The following is a 19,877-nucleotide window of genomic DNA, read 5'->3' as shown; positions in this document are numbered from 1 at the left end:
CAGGTTTCTTCTTGTTAATCGCTGAAATAAGATCAGGAATATGATTTAAGAAAAAGGGAACTTAATTTCAGTTTTAAAACTGTCTTTACTTTGACTTTCTGAAACCTGCAGATAACCCTTGATCTCGACGTTTGTAAAATGACTAATCTTGCAGCAAAGTCAGGGGTCAATGTTGTGTTTGTCGTTCAAGGGTCAATCAGTTGCTCTGCCCATAAAAGTTGTTACAAGAACACATCAGAGGCTTTTAGATGAACTCTTCTAGAGCACTTTTGGACAGAATAACCTAAAGATCCAAACATTTCCTCACTCGCTTTTGTTACGTATTACACGATAAAGCTGTAGTTAATCGTTGAGTGACATTATTACACAAACGATCTGCCTGTACGTAACGTCAGAGCAAAGGTTCACTGATAAACCTGCAACAGATTGTACAATATGTGACATAAGTAGGTTTTAAAGGTTTAATACCCAAAGTTGTACAAAGTTAATTTACATTGATCAGAATTTTACAACAAAAACTTACTGTATCTTAAATCTAATGCAAAATGCTTTAGATAATAAAAGATTTTGGCTTAAAACAAAAAATGTAAACGCTACAATTTATCTGGCCAATCAGACATTATGAAAAAAAAAAACAGTAATTATTAAAAGTGAGACAGACCTGTATGTTACATACTGTCAGGAATACATTTACACAAACTGTAGAGATGCACAGTAGCTGTTAATAATAAAGAAGTCTCTTCAAACGCGATGAAAAGTCCCGTCTGTCCCTGAGATTAGTTGATTGTGTTAAAGAGGTCCGTCAGTGAGCTGTTACATCTTTGTAAACAAATGGGTTATTTCAGTTTTCTGTGTTAGAGTTTGATTTCCCTAGCAGCTATTGATTTGTAAATCTCCTCAGTCAGGGGAACGTACGTCTTTTTCTCAGCTTCAAGGAAGTATAAAGGGTCTTCGATGAGCGCTGGATTGAATCCTTCCTCCACCAGCTTCACTTTCTTCATCTTGAATGTTCCCGTCATCTCCAGGCAGGGCTGCAAAAACACATTTTAGAAATTTTGAAACAACTTGTTTGCCAACTTAAGTTTTAAAACTGCAACATGACAGAGAAACAACAAACTATCCATCAGATCGGTGTGACAAATTATATTATAATCTCTCTTCTCTTGCATAAAAATGGTCGTGATGAGTTCCATGCAAGCGTATAAAATGTATGATCCTACAAATGAACAGTCAGCATTACCTGAATCCTGATGAATCGGGGTCGTGCGTATGCTGGGAGGTAGTTAGCAACCTTGTTGTAGGCGTCTGAACAGTCAAAATCTTCCCCTTCTTTCAGAGTGACAGCCGCCATGCCGATCCGCCCCTCATGACCTTATCAGAGCATTTGATTCACAAACAGATGATATTAAAAACACACACTACTGTATAGAAAACTTTCGAAAACTTCTGTGAAACATGTCTGAAGGTGTTTATGACTTCAGTGTCTTTACCTTCAACTTTAACTCCGTAGACATTTGCCTCCAAAATGCAGTGAGCCATTGAGAGAATATCTGCAACCTCCGACGTGGCGACGTTCTCTCCTTTCCATCTTTAATAAAAGACAGGTTGTTTTTTTTTTTAAATGAAGCAAGAAATAAACAAATATAAGTCAAGCATAAAAAGAAAGGTTTTTTGATTCACTAATCGGCACCAAATTCAAAACTGTAAAAATATCTTTAAGTGTTTTTACAGAACTGATCTTATGATGCGTGAAGCCTCCAAAGTTAGATATTTTGACTTTTAATTGTAACTGCTTCATCCTGCTGGTGTTTTTTGAAGGTGAAAATAGTAACAAGATGAATTGTCACTTAAAATTGCCACACTAGGCCGTCTAAATCTGAAAAAAGCCAATCTAATCCAATTATTTTCATAAATATCTCCATCCACATTGAAACACCTAAACAACAGGAAAACAGCTTAATGGCTTCCTTTTGGTTATCTTTTGTACAGGGAAAAAAAAAATTTTGCATCACTGCAACAGCCGAACTCACTATTCAGTCGCTCTCATTTACATAGTTTTTTTTACACAAGCATAAAATAGTGATGTAGCCAAAACTAGATTAATGGATCAACCCCATGAGAGAATAAAAAAAACAGCAAAACTGACACAAGTCAACACAAAATGAGCCACAACTTGCCTGAAAGTGTCACCAACTCGATCCTGGAAGTACACAAAGTTCTCGTGGTCAAACCGAAGCAAATCGCCGGTGTTGAAGAACAGGTCGCCTTTTTTCATGACATCACGAAGCCTCTTCTTCTCAGTCTGTTGCTTGTTGCCGGCGTAGCCGACGAAGGGAGACCTCTGAGTGATCCTTCCCACCAAAAGTCCAGTCTCACCTGACAAAAGAGATAAAGAAATGAGTGAAGAAAGGTCATCACAGTTTCTCAGAGCCCAAAGTAATGTTTTTAAACAGCTGGTTTTGTCTGAGAGTCTAAAACCTAAAAATATTTAATATACAATGATTTAAAACAGAGAAAAGCAGCAAATCTTCACGTTTGAGAGGCCGGAACAAGAGAGACTTTTGTTTTTTTGCTTAATAAATGACTTGAATAATTAATTGATTATGAACATTGTTGTTTCATTTATTTCAGTTGACTAATTAATAGTTATAAGACAACAAATGAGGCACTACTGCTTGTGTCAAAGAAAGAGCAAAGACAAATGTATCCACTTGTAATACTGACTCACCTCTGGCTGCCTCGATGCACAGACCCTCAGAGTTTCTGACAGGTTCCTCCTTCTCAATGTCAAACTTGATCAAAGTGTAGGGGAAGAAAAACTAGGAGGAAGAAATAAAAGGTTTATCAGTTAAAAGGCGCACAGTTTGTGGACACTTTTAACAGTCAACATGTGATGAAGCTCAGCTCTGTGAGGCTGCGGTGCTTTGAACTACATGCTAATGCTAATTAGCACAAAACATAAGGTACAGCTGAGGCTGATGGGAATGTCATTAGTTTTACAGGTAAATTTTGATCTGATGATGGCACTGGAGGAAAAGTTTGTTTATTTACACAATATCGAAACAGAAAAAAAAAATTAAAAACCAGGTTAAGCCACAAGGAAAGATTAATACAATCACGAGAGATGCGGTGGAGCCAAAAAGCCAAAAGCCTTATTGTGTGTTTTCATATTTTATCATCACAACAACATGTTTCAGGAGCAAAATATCTACAATCAACATTCACGCACTTATCAGTGCGAACCAGAATCTACAAATTGTTCAAAATAGAAAGGCACTAAAAGTTAACAATGAGGAATTTCTTAACATTAAAAAAAACATCTGAGGAAAAGTTTACAAAATTACTGGAAACTGAATTGAAGATTCCAGGACCGCTATTAGAAATTCTATATTGGGCATTTAAAGTTCTTGAAAATACAGACTGAAGCTGATGATTATTCCTGGTTTCATAGTCGTGAATGATGCTAAATATACTGAAATAATCGTTGAAATATAATGATATTATATTATCATATAATATAATCACTGAAATATTAGTGTTATTGAAACAATGATAAATAAACTGAATAACCTGAAGTTTATTAATTTGTAAAACATGGAATTTAAAGATTACCACGGCAATCTAACAGTAGTCAAGACATTTCACTCAAAACCTCATGTGTGAACCTCATCATGGCACTAGAGGTTACTAGAAGTTCACCAGTAAGATTCATCCTCTGGAAACCATAAATGTCTGTACAAAATTTCATCCATCCAACAGCTGAGTAACTCAAGTCTGGACTAAAGTGGTCGACCAACTGACCAACACTGCCGTACCTACAGCCACGTTACCACCGTGACTAAGAACACCACACATGTTCCTCCACCTACCCTGTGGACGGGATTGACTCGTCCAACTGCACCGATCTTGGATGTGTAATTGATGAAGCCGATGTTTCCCTCCGTTGCAGCGTACAGCTCCTTGACTTTAATGTCACCGAACCGTCTCAGAAACTCTGACCAAATGTCTGTCCGGACTCCGTTGCCAATGGCGATCCTCACTTTGTGGTCCTTCTCATTGTCCTTCTGCAAAGAAGGAGATCAACTCTGATTCAAAACATCCAAGCATGCATCAGAACAATATTATAAATTTAAACGGCTATCAGTTTTGGATTACCTTGGGCATGTTGCAGAGGTAGCGCATTGTTTCACCGATGTACTGCATTACCGTCACATTATACTTCCTGCAGTCGTCCCAGAACTGAGAGGCGGAGAACTTTCTCCTTAAAATAATGGTGTTACCTGCAATTAAGATCAAATTACACAACCTTCTACATCACATTCTTAAGTGCCCTAATCGGGTGTGTACATGCTTTCATTCTTACTTTCATGAGAGGTTTACGGGGATCATTACCTCTCTCGATGCTTCCAGCCAACCCAATGAGGAAGCCTGCGCTGTGATACAGAGGCAGATTGACGTAGAAGATGTCGTCTGCTGTGGATCCACACGCAGCCTGGACGAAGGAGGCGGCCCACATCCTCTCATGGGTGACAATGGCTGCTTTAGGCAAACCTTCCAAGGTCAAAGAAAGATTATGCATCTCAGGTTCTTGAATAAAGCAGGTACAGTTAGTATCAGGTACACAGAGTCTGTGCCTCCCGAGTTTTCACAGGGGAAAAAAAGGTACTTAAACACCCACACATCAACCCATTCTTGCCACATAATCCACTTCTCAGCTTTCCATTCACATGCTCTATATGTTCCAACAGGCGTTTTTTCTTTAAAGCTGCACTAATCCACAGAGCTGCAACGATTAGTTGACAAAATTATTTTTATAACCAAAAAAAATCAGGTGGTTTCAGCTTCTCAAATGTGATGCTTTCCTTTGTCGTACATGTTAGTAAACTGAATATTTGGGGGTTTTGGACTGTTGGTCGGACAAAACAAGACATCTGAAGAAGTCACGTTTCAAATTATTAGTCATTTTTCACTAATTTCTAACATTTTATAGACAAAACGATTAATCGATGAATTGGGAAAATTATTGGCAGATTAATCGATAATGAAAATAATCATCAGTTGCAGCCCTACTAATCAAAATTTTTATATTAACAATAACGAAATGTCTATGAAAGGAGTCGCTCATAGTGAGAATATCACCTGACTCTGCAGTTCCTCTCAGATTTGCAGAGCATTTTAGCATCTTTCAGCTCATTTGTTTTGGTTTTCCAGCTGTTTATTTTTTTGGTTCACTCTCACCGCTCTCATCAGCGTCGTTTCCAGCGGCAGGCAGCTGTTTTCGGTGAAAAAGCTCTCATAAACAGACTGTAAACTACCTGGCCAGCACAAAACAGCACAGATGACATAATGAAGCATCAGCAGCTTAAGGGATCGATATTTCTCTCGGGAGCTGGTGGAGACTAAAACAGAGCTAAAAGGAGAATCAGATCTCCAGAAAAACGACTAATGAATGATAATGTCGCTCTGTGTCTGCCGGGTGAGTAAACAGGCAACTGTCTGCTAACAAGCCCACCATATTAACTTTATAAGGTGTTGTGTTTACAGCTTGCCGTGCTGCACCCAGGAGGCCAAAAAAAACCAATTAAAGCTGGTTTGAAATCTAGCCACAGTTCTCACACACAACCCTGCCAACCTCACAAGCAAATTCATTAAACTCTGAGCTGAACCACAGCCACTGTTTGTTGTAAAGTTTTAAAGAAACATTTCAAGTCTACAAGAAGTGAGTGTTTCAAATTCAAAAGATTTTGTGTGATGCATCACTTGAACATCAGCAGAATAATCACAGACTAACGTGTTTGTCCCCACAGACTCTATAAAGGAATCTTAATATAAAACTGAAAAACTCAGATCAAATCAGAGGATCTGTAGGGACATGTAGGTTTGATGTACTGATTCAATAATACATGTCTTGAATGCAAAAGCAGAGAGCAGGAATGTCCATTTCTAGGTAAATGCTCAGCATTTATAAGCCATAAGAAAAACTTTTGGATCGCCAGGTTTTTAGAAAATCCTCTACCAGCGTCAGACTAGTTTTTTAGCTCTTTAGTTCATCAGAGAAACTGTTTGACCACTTACTTCCTATGAAGTGCTGCAGGACATCTGGACTAAAATCCATTTATTAACATTTACAACCGCATAATCACTGCAGACTTGATGGATTACTATAAGAACCCTTTTTTAATGATTTATTAACATTTATAATTGCAGGTGACTGACGATGTTTTCCTGATGGCTTATTAGAAATTGAGACTCTTAAGACCCTTTATTAATGATTTACTGCTGTACCCCTAAAATATTAGAAACACTTCTCAATATAATGCAGCACAATTCAACAGCATCACAAACTACAGCCTCCAGAATAATAAAGTTGAATCAACACCTCTACAAAACAGTTTAAACTGAACCTGAACATTTGAACCCTCATGAAAGGAGGAGTTATTGCAGTGTTGTTGTATTAAACTGCTTTAGTTTTATCTGAGTGTTCCTAATAAATTGGCAACTGAATGTAATTTCAATGGCTGTCAGATGACACCTTTTCTTTTCATTTATCAGTGTTTGTTCTCGAGGCGTCTCCTGTTGTACCTGTAGTGCCTGACGTGTAGATGTAGAGAGCAGTGCTCTTGATATTGATGTTGGCTCTGAGCTGCGGGGACAGAGGCTGGTCTGAGGCCTGTGAGATCTTGTCGGACAATGTGTTGATGCCCTGGATTTTGCATGTCTCTGACAGGAGGTAGACGCTGATTCCCTGCTCTCTCAGTGTAGGCAAAACTTCCTCCACAGCGTCCTGCAGCTCTGCAAAAACACACCACAACACACAGGCTTTCAGCTCAACACAATATGAGGAGTGCTCTGTTGTGCAATGCTGCACATGTCGGCCTGTATCATGTTACCTCACATCCCACCGGGATACGAGCACATGGTGCAGGCAGGTCAACTCAAATGTATACATTTCTCAGTAGTGAGGCTAGCGCCAAAATGGGAGCGTGGAGAGATTTTCAGGGTGCAGTGTTGCCTCACACGAACTATATCACCAGAACTGAATGTGGACTGACTGCGACCATGAGGAGAAAAAGTGAATAAAACTTTTGTTCCTGATATAATTTGCTGGGAAACTGCTGTGACTCATTAATTGTCTGGTTATCATTTAAAAAATGACCATACCAGTACCAATACCAGTACCCTTAAAGTGATACTGATATCAATATAGTACTTCATTTGATGTCTGATATCAGTATCAGTGAATCTCTAGTTTGTTTGCGTCGTAATCTAGCGGTGGAGGATCAACTCAGATCTGTTCATGAAGTTAAAGTAGCAGCCCTTATGAATAACAGCTGTGCCAATGCCTTTTAATGTTATAGCTGGTTTAAGTGGTGATAAATAACTAATCAATAACTCATGGATATTCTTTCAAACTACTGCATGGTCACTAATGACCTTTGGTTTACTGTGCGACAAATGTGCATGAAGTAATTTGCACATTTCTGTGGTAATATGAATTAAATTAAAGCAGAATATAAACTGAAATGATTAGCGCCTTAAGGCAAGTTTCTGCAGTTTTCACTGATCTTGAGGCGCCTTTATTATTTCACTTTATAATGTGTTAACATGATGCATATTAATGAATACACTTATAATCACATTACAGGGCAGAATAATGCAAAAGAATATCTGGACTGGCGTATTTCAAGGGCAGTTGGTTTGCTCTGTACCTGATTGCACCCTGCTTATATCCAATTTTGTAAATGTATCTTGTAATATTTATATTTATTGTGCTTATAGTTTAAATGTTCATAGTGTTATATTTAATTCTAACTCTGTTTAATGATCTACGGTGGCTGGAAGAGGGAGAAAAGTAAGAATTTCATTGCACAGTGCAGCTGACTCTGTGTATATAACAATGAAGATTTGATTTAATTTGTTTTGATTTGATTTGATTTGATTGGATTTGAAGGTGAGTAGGTAAACAGAACTGGGGTCAACTGGGGCAACAGCTCATATTTGGGGACCCAAGCAGATTACTCCATCCCTGATATTGACTCATGTTATCAGCTTATCAAATGGTCTGTGTGTAAATTGCACGTCTACCTAGAAGATAAAACAACTGTAAAAACAAAAAGCAACAAAAATCCAACCTGAACAGTGTTTTTTTTTTGTTGCAAGTGTAAAGTTGCTGAAAGTTCTGGAAGTACTGAAATGTGACTCAGAGGCCTAATTGTACATTGGACTACAAGCATGCATGTGGAGTAATGGTGGACCCCTGTTTTCTGCGCCCCTGAATCTTACCTGGGGAGGCGATGAGCACTTTGGCTCCGCAGCAGGAGAAACAGTGCAGGAGAGACTTAGATCTGATGTTAAAGTTGAGCAAAGCAGCCGGGCAGCCGAGCTTGGACAAGCCGAGCCAAGTCCACACGAAGTTGGGCTCGTTGGCCAGAAAGAGGGCGACCGTGTCCCCCTCCTTCAACCGGGCTTCAGCCTGCAGAGCTCTGGCGACCTTGTTGCTCTGTTTATCCGCCTCGCCATAAGTATACTGTCGACCTTCAAAGTGCAGAAGGATCTTGTCTGGATGCCGCTTCACTGCATCCAAGAAGCAGTCTAAGATGCTGTAAAAAGGTTTGCTCTTCTTATATTTAACGAGCCTGATGCCAAGTTTAATGCTCCTTAGGATGTACGCGCAGTCCTGGCTGAAATATGGGAAAAATGTTTTCAGGAATGAAAAGGACAGAATAGCCAATCCGGCTAAAACTGTGAACCAGATATACATTTTTGCAGAGTGCACTGATTCATCCGTCAGTGGGAGTCAGAGAAATTTACAATAACTCAGCTCGGAGAAATTTGTGACAAAGTTCACTCACAGTCGACCCTCCCACATTCCGGGTGTTCTCTGGTTGCCAGATCCTGTGTTTCCACATCCACTCTGGACTGATTTTTACACTCATTTCTATCCATATTTATGTTGCTCTCATGTTGTATTATTCCTCCATCATTCTCTAAAACATGATTTTTTGGGGGTGTAAGGTCTTTAAGAGTGTGAAGAGTAAGTAAATATGAAGAGAGAAGCACTTAATAATACCTGTCAGACTGATTTACAGTTGTGACACCTGCAGGTTCTGATAGTTCACTGCACTTAATTTCCTCTTAATTCATGTTCAAGCTGGCATAAAGTGCCAAAAGCAACAAAAGGACTGAAATTCACTCATGCACAGTAATAATAAAAGTCATTTAACCATTCCAGAAACTCTGCAAATGGCAACCCTCGTCAAAAATCCGCAATCTGAGCAGGAGTTGGGCGTTTACTCCTGAGGCTGAAGCGTATTTGTCTGCTGATAGATAAGGGGGGTCATTAGGGGGAGTGGTTAAATTACACACACTCTTAAATAACACAAACACCTGACGATATTGTTGTGCTGCCAAAACGCAAATGATGATCATGATATTCGGTTTTTGTGAGACTGCCAGAGGTTTTATTTATCCAACAGGATAAATGCAGCAGTTTTTTTTTTTTTTTTTTTTTTTTTTTTGCACAAATAACAAGACACAAAAAAATTTGTGCTGGTGAGATTTTAAAAAAAACAAAACCCAAAAGGGCTTTTAAAGACATCTCACTAAAAACATCTAAAATTCTAATTTATTTATATGAAGAAGAAAATAGAAAAAGACAAGAACGGAAAAGAGTAACTGAATTATTATGCGCCAACAATAAAATAAACACATGCCAATTGCTGATAACAAAAATAGCGACAACACAACATACAAAATACAACTTAGTTTAATTCACTAAATGAGCTCTAATCTTCAATTTGTCTGTAAAACATTGACAAAGAGTTGTTCTACATTTTCGAGGATGCAAATTATTAACACAAATGGTGTTATATGTGTGGATCATTGAATGTGTCTGAAAAATATCTATAAAGGATAGAGGCACCAAATCAGGCTGACTCACACACTATTGAAAACAGGAAGAACATTCATTCTCTGAAATGTGCTGATGTGGAAGTATAAAGTAGCATAAAATGGAAATAATTAAATAAAGTACAAGTACCTCAAAATTCTATTTAAGTAAAGCACTTGAGTAAATGTACTTAGTTATTTTCCACCACTGCCGAAATCTCACTTGTAATGATGGTGGATTTCAAAAGCTGACACACAAAGCTGTAGGTGGTTTTCAATTATACACTTGTATGACATGTCCGTGTGCAGCTGTGTTTGTTACTGTGGTTTCATGCATTCGCTGCCTAAATTGACATTGTGTCACTGACAAACACTGCATTACATTTTGATGTGTATATTGTGGTGAAGGGGGAAAGTGTGTTTGGTGAATTTTGTCAAGGATTGTGTTGCACAATCTGTGGCATTAGAAGAAAAGTCAAAGGATCATCTTAGTCATAAAGCTTCACACATATAGACACTCAACAATGCTGAAACTGGTAGATGTTTAGCTAAAATCACAAACTACTGTCTTGAAATGACCATAAAGTTAAATCAACACCTCTGACAGTCTCTACAGGTCAGGTCTCGTCCTGTCAAGAAAACCCCTCAGGAAAGGGATCACAGATTGTTCATTAAAATTATTTGTGATATGGTGGACGGTTCGTTTGCATTATAATAAAAGTTGAATGAATTAAGATCATTTCCTCTTCCTGATCCCCTTTTTAACATCTGTGATCGTGTGGTTAATGAGGTTGTTCCCACTGTCTGAGCTGCCCGACTTCAGTCCCCTGTGTGTGTCTTTAGCTGTCAAGGTCTGATCCTCTGTCGGCTCCAGAGGCACCACAACCTGGGTCACCCTGCAGCCGACCAGAGAGTCAAAAAGCAATTTCTACTCTGGGAGCTGGTGGGTCATATCGATCTGAAAAACTTAACTGTGCTTTGAAAGGACACTGATTAATGTTTATTGAGGTACATGAAAAATACAGTTTTTATGCATCACTATGCACCATTATACAATAACAAACCAGTCGGTTAAGTAAACTACTATTAAATCCAATGTGTTACAAATGTTTCTAAACATTAACAGTAATGAGATGAGTCAACCATGATCTCTGTAAAGCAGAATTTAAGTTATTTAGATATATGTATGAAATCACTGCTTTAGTGCAAATACAGACATTAGCTTCACAATGATAAATTATAACCCTTCATCACAAAATAAACCCTCAAATGCACTGAACGTCACCGATGAGTGATGTGTTACAGTGATGTGCGAGCAGGTGGATTTTTCCTTTAACAGAGGGACCAAAGGGGCAACAAAAACCACTTTAAATTTTCATTTTCCCTGATGTAACTGCGTTGAATATATCCAGTGTGAGTGGGACATAGTTCTTTTCCTTTTCATCCAGAAAATAGACTGGGTCCTTTATTTTATCGGGGTTGAAGCCCTCTTCGATCAGCTTCACTTTCAAATGCTTGAATGTGCCTGTAACTTCCAAGGAACTCTGTAACCAATCACAGTATTATTAAGTATTGTTTTTTTGTTTTTTTTACATTTAAAAATCAAATATGGCTCTCAATACCACGGCTGAAATTGTCAGAATGCTTTGTGAAAATAAGATAATTGCAGTAAACATACCTGAATCCTCATGAAACGTGGCCTTGCGTAGGCTGGCAGGAAGTTTTCAATATGTTTAAAAACATCTGCGGAGTCAAACATCTGTCCATCTCTTAAAATTACAGCAGCCATTCCAGTCCTCCCCTCCTGACCTGTGAAAATTAAAAAAAAGAAAAATATCAGGGGACGTTAACTTACTGAGGCAAAGCATTTTTGATTAAATGTTCATCCAGATTTGTTGAAGACTTCCTCTTAAAGGGCCACTACACCAATTTGACACATGAAGTTAGTTAACATGACGAGCACTACTCAGCCTGTGATACCAGTTGTATAATGTGTATGTGTATCTTTTGTGGCTCTGGAGGAACTTCAAATGGGGAAAATAACCCGAATGATGTCATAGTGATGTCATCAGGGTTACTTCTGCTTGGGCTTAGACAATTTTATAACAGAAAGCTTGCATGACAAACTGGGGACATTTGTGGGGTTTGTTTGTTTTGTTTTGTTTTGACCAGGTAGGCGGGTCTAATGAAAGATGCCATTGCGTTGCATTATGGGAAATGTAGGATCCAGAGTTTCCAGAGTTTGACCCGTAATCTGCACAAAATCTCACCCTCTGTTGCACAGATTCTGTCCGCTCTTCTATTAATCTGTCTCTCACAAGTCCTCCTTATTTAGTTAAGACCTCCTTTCTTAATTAACAAAGAGAAGAAAGGAGGTCTTAACTAAAAAAACCTCCTTTCTTAATTAACATAATTTTGAGCCAGTTGTGGTCCGGTATGTAACTTACACAAGTGTGATGTGGAAAACTGAAGCCTTCAGTGCATAAACACAGAATGGACCTGGCAGTGAAGTAGGAGACATCTTGCGCAGTTAAGGAGTAGAGTAGGTGTCATTTTAAGGATTTTAATGAGGTAATTGTATTTTTTTTGTAGTACAACCATATAGGACACAAATTGTTATTTTATGCTTAATAACATGTCTGGAGGGGATCTTTACTACTAAAATGCTGGAGTGCCCTTTTAATCTAGATAGAGTCACAGTGCTGGTGGTACTGGGCAAACTGGTGGTCACATGGGCATCAGTGTCGGGTTTCAGCCAGACTGAACACACATGGTGTCGCTGATACCTGCTATAATTAGCTGCTTTTGTTCAGGTTAATTGTTCTGTCAATGCTGTTAAGTGTTTGCTTTCATTGTTGTCAATTCAGTTTAGGTTCCCTCTGAATGGAGTTGTGTGTCCTAACATGCTGCAATCTACATGTCTAGCCATGTTGTCCATCCCATCCAGGTCACAGTTCACTTTTTTGAACTTCATCCTCTGTGTTGCCCCACTGTCCTTTGGAACTTTACATAAACTATGTCCCAGTTCAGGGGGTGGGATTCGCTGAGAGACACAGTCAACAAAGGGAGAGCCAGGATGAACCTTATGCTCCTTCTCCCCAGATTGGTCTCACTGAGTAATAGATTTGTTAAATATTGTGGTCAAAGTTTATGATGAAGAAATTGACCTCAATTGACTTAAGAAGTGTAAACAACACTGGGAGGCAACCTCCATTATACCCAAGTTTATAGTGCAAGTTGGAACTGGACAGTCTACATCTATCATTAACCATCTACACCCTGTAGTTGTATTTTTATTGGTCTAGTTCAACTGACTGACCACCTCAGTGCAAATACCTGGTAAATATGAGGCGGTCATAAGATATTTACTGACTTTAAATTTGACAGATATAGCTTGAATGCTCCATTAAACAACTAACTGATGCACAATAGAATATATGATACTGAGCTGCAGAGGAAAGACTTTTTGTGTCTTTCACGTTTGGGATAAAAAGGCTGCATATTCTTTGCTTCAGAAACTGGACTGTCCTCATCAGTCTGTTGTGACAGATTCAGGGTTTGGATCCTGGAATAAACAAGGAATGAGGTGTTTTAGCTTCTCCGCGCTAATCTACCCTTAATTAAAATTATAATCATAGTACATTAAAAAGATACTCCACATCAATGTTAACTGCATCAGCAACATAGTGTTCAGTTTGGACCTGTTTATTTGCACAGAGCTTCAGAGGGAAGTTTCAGCTGAAAGTGGGTTTGTGTGTTAGTAGATGTCAACAGCTAAATCATTTCTAACAAAGATGACTTTTTAGTGAAAGCTGAGGTTGTCCATGTTTCTGAAGTAAAGTTACCTTCACTATTCCTGCTAAGACTCTTTGCTGATGCACCTGTGACCAAAAAAAAAAAAAGATAAACAGTGAAAGTTACCTGGCACCTCAACTCCGTACACGCTGGCTTCTTTAATGCAGTCAGCCAGTGTGATGACATCCGCCACCTCAGTCGTAGCCACGTTCTCTCCTTTCCATCTGTTGACAATAACAAAAACAAACATCCAGGCTGTGCGCAATCGGGTTAATAAGCTACATTTGACTGAAACAAACGATGGACTCACCTGAAAGTGTCTCCAACACGATCCTGAAAGTAAATGAAATTATCTTTGTCAATGAGAACCAGGTCGCCCGTGTTGAAGTACACGTCTCCTTGCTTCAAGACGTTATGCAGCCTCTTCTTCTCAGTCTGCTGCAGGTCTCTTGCGTAACCAGAGAACGGAGCTCTCACTGATATTTCAGACACCAGAAGTCCAGGCTCACCTGAGGAAAGTTAATACAAGGAAGCTAAACTTTGAGGGAAGTTAAATGTAGGGCGATCCTGTACTCACTCTGGAACCAGTGTGAGAGTGTGTGTGTGATCACACTATTTTTAAGCATAATTAAAAAAAAATAAACCACTTCTTTTGTGGTGTAATATACAAGATCTTTACAACACTACAGTGTAACAAACTACTACGTTTTGAAAACATTCCCTGTGCATGATGATGCAAGATATAAAAAGGTATAATAATTGATTTAAAGCTTATTGTTACTTTACTTGGATGTTTTTACGTTCATCTACTGGAGGTGGAAAATTTCCATCTGCTCACCGAAAATCAAGTTTAACCAAGTTAAACACAGTTTTCAGACATCACAACAAGTTTTTGAAGCCAGTCTTGGTCCAGTATTCAACTTAAAGATGTGTGATGTATCAACTTGACTGAGCTTTTTTGTGGGAAAAATAAATAAATAATAGTAATGTTTAAAACATGTCTGAAGGGGATCTTTAAGTATTTTTTTAGAGACACTGAATACTGTACTGAAAAGCACATATTAGGACTATGGGCAGGATTTTAGAAATATTGATAAAAAAGGTCCAAGCAGCCCCTACAGGCCACATTTTCATACCTGGAAATAATGTAAAATCATCTATTACTTTGGATATTTTTTTCATGATCAGCACTTTTTTTGTTTGTAAAATTCTTTGTTCATTTAAAACAGTTTTATGTCCTGGAGTTTCTCTAAATTACAGTCTAAAAGTGGTTTCTTTAATATTTTTCTCTACTCCACGGGGGATAAATTTTAACCTGTTCTATTTCTTGATGTGTTTGTTAATTTTTCTGATCCTAAAAAATGTCAAATATAAGGATATTGAGTCTTAAAAAATATTGGCATTCATATTTTACAAACTCACTATGTGTAAATTTTAATTATAAATGTAAAGTGCACTTCAGGTGCCCATAAACCCATAAGAATCTACAGCTCTGGTACTAATGCACCTTTGGCAGCCTCAATGCAGAAACCAGATGAATCCCTCAAAGGTTCTTCTTTGTCCACGTCATATTTGATCACAGCATATGGAAAAAACCTCTGCAAGACAAAAAAAACAAAACAAAAAAAAAATCCAAACATTGCTTATTGATTAACAGTTTTTACTTCATGACATGAAATGAAACATGGACTTTACCCTGTGGAAAAAGGTGTCTCGACCAATGGCTCCAATCTTGCCGATGTAATTCATCAGAGCAAAATTCCCCTCTGTTGCAGCGTAAAACTCTTTGATTTGAATGTTTCCAAACCTGCGTAAGAATTCCCTCCAGACATCTGACCTGATCCCGTTGCCTACTGCAAGTCTCACTTTGTGGTTTCGATCATTGACGTTCTGTCATTGAAGAAAATTGTAAGAAACATGGGAACTTTTTAATTCCTGGTGATCTTCAGAGAGACAGTACCTTTAATATTAGTGTTGTGACATGCAGTGCGTACCTTTGGTGTGTTGCAGAGATAACGCATAATTTCACCAATGTACAGTATGACGGTGACGTTGTATTTCCTGCAGTCGTCCCAGAACTGAGATGCCGAAAATTTACTCCTCAAAACAATAGTGATACCTACACACAGCAATAAGATGACAAATAACAACCTTAAAGGATAAAACTGGTAATATTTTAATTTTTTCTTGTCAACAAATCCCATGAAAATACCAATAATGATTGATCCTTATACCAATAATGATTGATCCTTATACCAATAATGATTGATCCTACTAATAAGTATCGCCTGTGTAGTCAAAGTCTGCACCTTTTGTACAGATCCTGAAAAAATGAAGCATGTTCCTGGAGTTTATTTTCATATCAAGACACCAATCGGCATCCACTACAGCAATGCTATCAGAAATTTAAACCTTTGTTATTTTAACAAAGTTAAACAATGTATATAAATATATACATATATAATATAAATAATAAACTTCTCAATTATATATCCGTACATGCTTGAGCCAGAATCGGATCTGAAATATGCGAGCAACAACATGAACAGCCGTGGAACAACCTTAGCAACTGTGGAACAGACGGCTGTTTGTGGGCATGCATGAACGATCTGACATCAGTTTGATGGAGAAGTAGAGGTTCAGAGCAGGCTGAAACCCTGACTTTTGACTTGCAGGAAGCATTTTTACATACATTCACCTGGAACTTTGACTATGTTTAACATAGACATCCGACATTATAACAGTATATAAATGACAAGAAAACAAATCACGACAAACATGTTTTGTCCACTTTAACACAACCTTAATCACTGATGCTGTTAAAACTTTTGTTTCACCGCTTGTCTAATGTAAACCCAAATGTGTGCGTACCCCTCTGGAGGGCTCCGGTGAGTCCAACGAAGCCGGCGACGTGATAGAGAGGGAGGCTTACATAAACCACATCTTTGTTGTTCACTCCTGCTGTAGACTGAAGAAAAGACATGGCCCACAGTTTTCTATGAGTGATCACCGCTGCCTTAGGGAGACCTGTTGAAGAGAAGTTAAAAAGGTGCATGAAGTGTAGAAACAGCTTCCTTTTACCGTGGTATCCTGAACATTAACAGCCGATGCAGTTTACCTGTCGTCCCTGATGTGTACACATAGAGTGCCAGACTCTGCAAGGTTAAATGTGATCTTAAATCCTTGGGCAGAGGCTCAGAAGAGACCTGGCTCATTTTGTCTTTGAAGCTCTCCACACCTGCTGTTCTGCATCTGTCAGCCAGGATGAAAACAGTGACCTGCTGCTCCAACAGACTGGGGAGGACCTCCTCCACAGCGTCTTGTAACTCTGGAAATAAAACCCAAAGAACATGTTCTCCGCAAATGAAGGACTTACAAAGATAAAGAATGACCAAAGAGGGCATGCTGTATTCTCAATCTGTATTCTCCTCCTAATGTTTTGATTAATCCTTGCTGCATTTCTTTCTTGCACCAAATGCACTTGTCCTCATCTAATGTCATCGACAGAATAATCACACATTCCTGAAGTTTGCCTCTGGTAAATGATGGCAACATGATGAAAACAAATGATAAAACTATTTGTATGAAATTAATATTCATAAAAACCCACTATTTGTGTTTTTCCAAATACCGTATTCGGATTTGGCTCCACCCCTAATATATGGGTCTATATTTATGACATTTTATATGAAAGATTAAATGCATTGAAATCACGTCTTCGTGTAGGCCACAATTCACCATCCAGTGCAATATGACTTTGGAGAAATACCTGAAGAAATGATCAAAATGATTAAACAAATGTGTGTTTTGTGATATGCAATGTTGTAACCACATTTTAGCTGGTTGAGAAGACGTTCAGATCAAATATCACCCAGTTTTCAACTAGAAATCAACATTGAAATCCCAGTCGGTGTTCACTGTTGTCTTAAGAGAGACTTGAAAAATTGCAGACCCATCCTTTAATCTGAGGACTGCCATAACATTGATCAAAATAGTAAATTGTATTTTGAGTTGTTACTTTCAGGTTGCATAACATGAGTCCAGCCTTGAAACCCTTATTACAGACCTTTATGTTAGATCTCATCAGTGGTGGAAAGTAACTGAGGACACCCTGTACTTTACTTCAGTATAAACATATTGACTACTTCCATATTACTTTGTACTTATGCTCCACTATATCAGAGGGAAATATTGCACTTTTAACTTTTTAAGATTTTACATAAAACACATATCAGCTCATAAAATATAATGTATTGATATAGATTAAATTACTAACAGTATATAGTATAAACTCCACCTCAACCAGCGGCAACATTACAAGTACTGCAACAATAATAGAGCCTTATGCATAGAGAAAAGTTTCAATTTTCATAATTAAATAAAAGTATTATCAGCTAAATGTACTTTGAATGCAGGACGTTTACTTGTAACAGAGTATTTTAGAAGTATTGCTCCATAAATCCTCTCAACTCTTCTTCCACCTCTGAAAACATGAATGAAATCTTACCTTCAGCTGCCACCAGAGTCTTCGCTCCGCTGCAGTTGAAACAGTGTAACAGCGACTTGGATCTGATGTTGGAGTTGAGAAAAGCTGCAGAACATCCGAGCTTCACCAAACCCAACCAGAGCCAGAAAAATATCGGCTCATTCCCGACGAACAGCGCGACCGTGTCTCCTTCTTTGACGCGTCCAGTCTGCAGGAGGACTCTGGCGGCTTTGTTACTGAGCTCATCTGCGTCCTGGTAGGAATAAATCTCATCTTTGAAATGGATCAAAGGCTTGTGTGGCTGCGTCTGCACCAAGTCTAAAAACCGGTCGAGGACGGTGTAATTAGTCTTCATGTACTTGAAGATATGACGCCCTGTTTTGAATTTATTTAGGACGTCTTGGAGATCCTGGAAGAAGTAAGCATAGCGGAATAAAAGGCCAAACAAAGCAGCTGCAAATATCAACCAGACAAACATGTTTATCTGTCAAACACTCAGCCTGTGTGATTCTGTCAAGTTTCAAACTTGTGCAGAAAAAAGTGCTGGAGGCTAAAAGATGGGAGGAGGAGGAGGAGAAGGGCCTAGCTGTAGTCTTGCAGACTCACCCTGCACGACACACCCACTTTTCTACAGGACACACACCTTCTCATGTTGATACCCTAACGGCATGTTACACAACACCCCCCCCCCCCCCCCCCCCCCCCCCCCCCCCAGTGACCCAGTTTTCATTGTTTTTCAGTCTATTAATATTGAAATAATAGAATGAAGGCCACAGTAGTGATAGAAGCAGAAACAGATGGGGTGAAGATACTGCACCCTATATTGCACTCAAAGTACATAGTAAGTTACTTATTGCACATATTTGGTTTAAGCTCGTCGAATGTTACAAATTATTGTTCTTACTGAAAGGGTTTTTAGGTGATCTCCCTGCAAAGTGAGGAGTTAAAGCAACAGAAAGGATCTCCTCCTGCTCCGAGGAGTAATGAGTCTCCTGCTGCGTGGGCTCTGATGTCCTTCTAGGGAGGCATGCAGGGTCCATGACGCTGAGAAGTTTCTGCAGCTTCATCCTCTCAGACACCCACCAGAGTCTCTAGTTTGACTCCCAGAACAGAACCAGCCCTCTTAATGAGCTTGTTAATTCTGTCGGCATCAGCTGTGAGGTTGTATTTAGGCACAGCAGGTGATTTGAGTTAAACACGATGTGAATATTTGCCAATTAGCTCTAAACACAAAGTACAGCTGAGGATGATGGGAATGTGATTAGTTTGGCAGATATTTAGTCATAAACCAAAGTCAGTGGACAAACTGAAATCTGTGATGTGATGTCTTAAGGGTGTCGGCACCAGATTTCATGACAATTCATCCAATAGCTGTCAAGACATTTCACTCAATACCACAAATGTGAACCTCATGGTGGCACAAGAGGAAAATTCAAATCAGATCACCAAGGTCAGTAGGTCACATCATCGGGGCACCATGAATGTTTGACCTGCTGTTGGTGATACAGAAGACGTCCAAACTCATCAGGGTTCATTCTCTGGGCACCATGGATATCGGCACCAAATTCAATCTAAATCTGTCCCGTAGTTGTTGAGATATTTTAGTTTGAACCCAAATGGTGGAACGAGCATGTTGTCATCACTCACTAATAAAATGATTCAAGGTTTATTGATTATCAAAATTGTTCCCGATAAATTTTCTGTCTAT

The 19,877-nt window shown here is 38.8% G+C and overlaps 3 protein-coding genes across 3 annotated transcripts; all 3 read right to left on the bottom strand.

Moving 5' to 3' along the window:
* Positions 1-447: 447 nt before the first annotated feature.
* Positions 448-8,878, bottom strand: zgc:101540 (hsFATP2a_ACSVL_like domain-containing protein). Its single transcript, XM_042411743.1, has 10 exons — positions 8,284-8,878; positions 6,583-6,792; positions 4,393-4,551; positions 4,156-4,280; positions 3,870-4,064; positions 2,729-2,819; positions 2,178-2,376; positions 1,491-1,588; positions 1,241-1,371; positions 448-1,031 (listed from the first exon to the last, which is right to left on the bottom strand). The coding sequence occupies exons 1-10, from the start codon at positions 8,759-8,761 to the stop codon at positions 855-857; spliced, it is 1,863 nt and encodes a 620-aa protein (XP_042267677.1). The 5' UTR covers positions 8,762-8,878; the 3' UTR covers positions 448-854.
* A 1,987-nt stretch (positions 8,879-10,865) lies between these two features.
* LOC121897329 (very long-chain acyl-CoA synthetase-like) lies at positions 10,866-17,087 on the bottom strand. The gene is made up of 9 exons (XM_042411734.1): positions 16,802-17,087; positions 16,555-16,710; positions 15,678-15,802; positions 15,379-15,573; positions 15,191-15,281; positions 13,994-14,192; positions 13,810-13,907; positions 11,567-11,697; positions 10,866-11,432 (listed from the first exon to the last, which is right to left on the bottom strand). Exons 1-9 carry the CDS (start codon positions 17,085-17,087, stop codon positions 11,256-11,258), a joined length of 1,458 nt encoding a protein of 485 aa, XP_042267668.1. The 3' UTR covers positions 10,866-11,255.
* Positions 17,088-18,122: 1,035 nt separating this feature from the next.
* Positions 18,123-19,435, bottom strand: LOC121897320 (very long-chain acyl-CoA synthetase-like). The gene is made up of 2 exons (XM_042411726.1): positions 19,074-19,435; positions 18,123-18,487 (listed from the first exon to the last, which is right to left on the bottom strand). Exons 1-2 carry the CDS (start codon positions 19,234-19,236, stop codon positions 18,123-18,125), a joined length of 528 nt encoding a protein of 175 aa, XP_042267660.1. The 5' UTR covers positions 19,237-19,435.
* Positions 19,436-19,877: the final 442 nt, after the last annotated feature.

The sequence above is a fragment of the Thunnus maccoyii genome, chromosome 5 (assembly GCF_910596095.1).
Source record: "Thunnus maccoyii chromosome 5, fThuMac1.1, whole genome shotgun sequence".
In the NCBI taxonomy this organism is placed as follows: domain Eukaryota; kingdom Metazoa; phylum Chordata; class Actinopteri; order Scombriformes; family Scombridae; genus Thunnus; species Thunnus maccoyii.
Note: the sequence above shows the minus strand (reverse complement) of the source record. Positions and strands in the feature narration are given on the sequence as shown.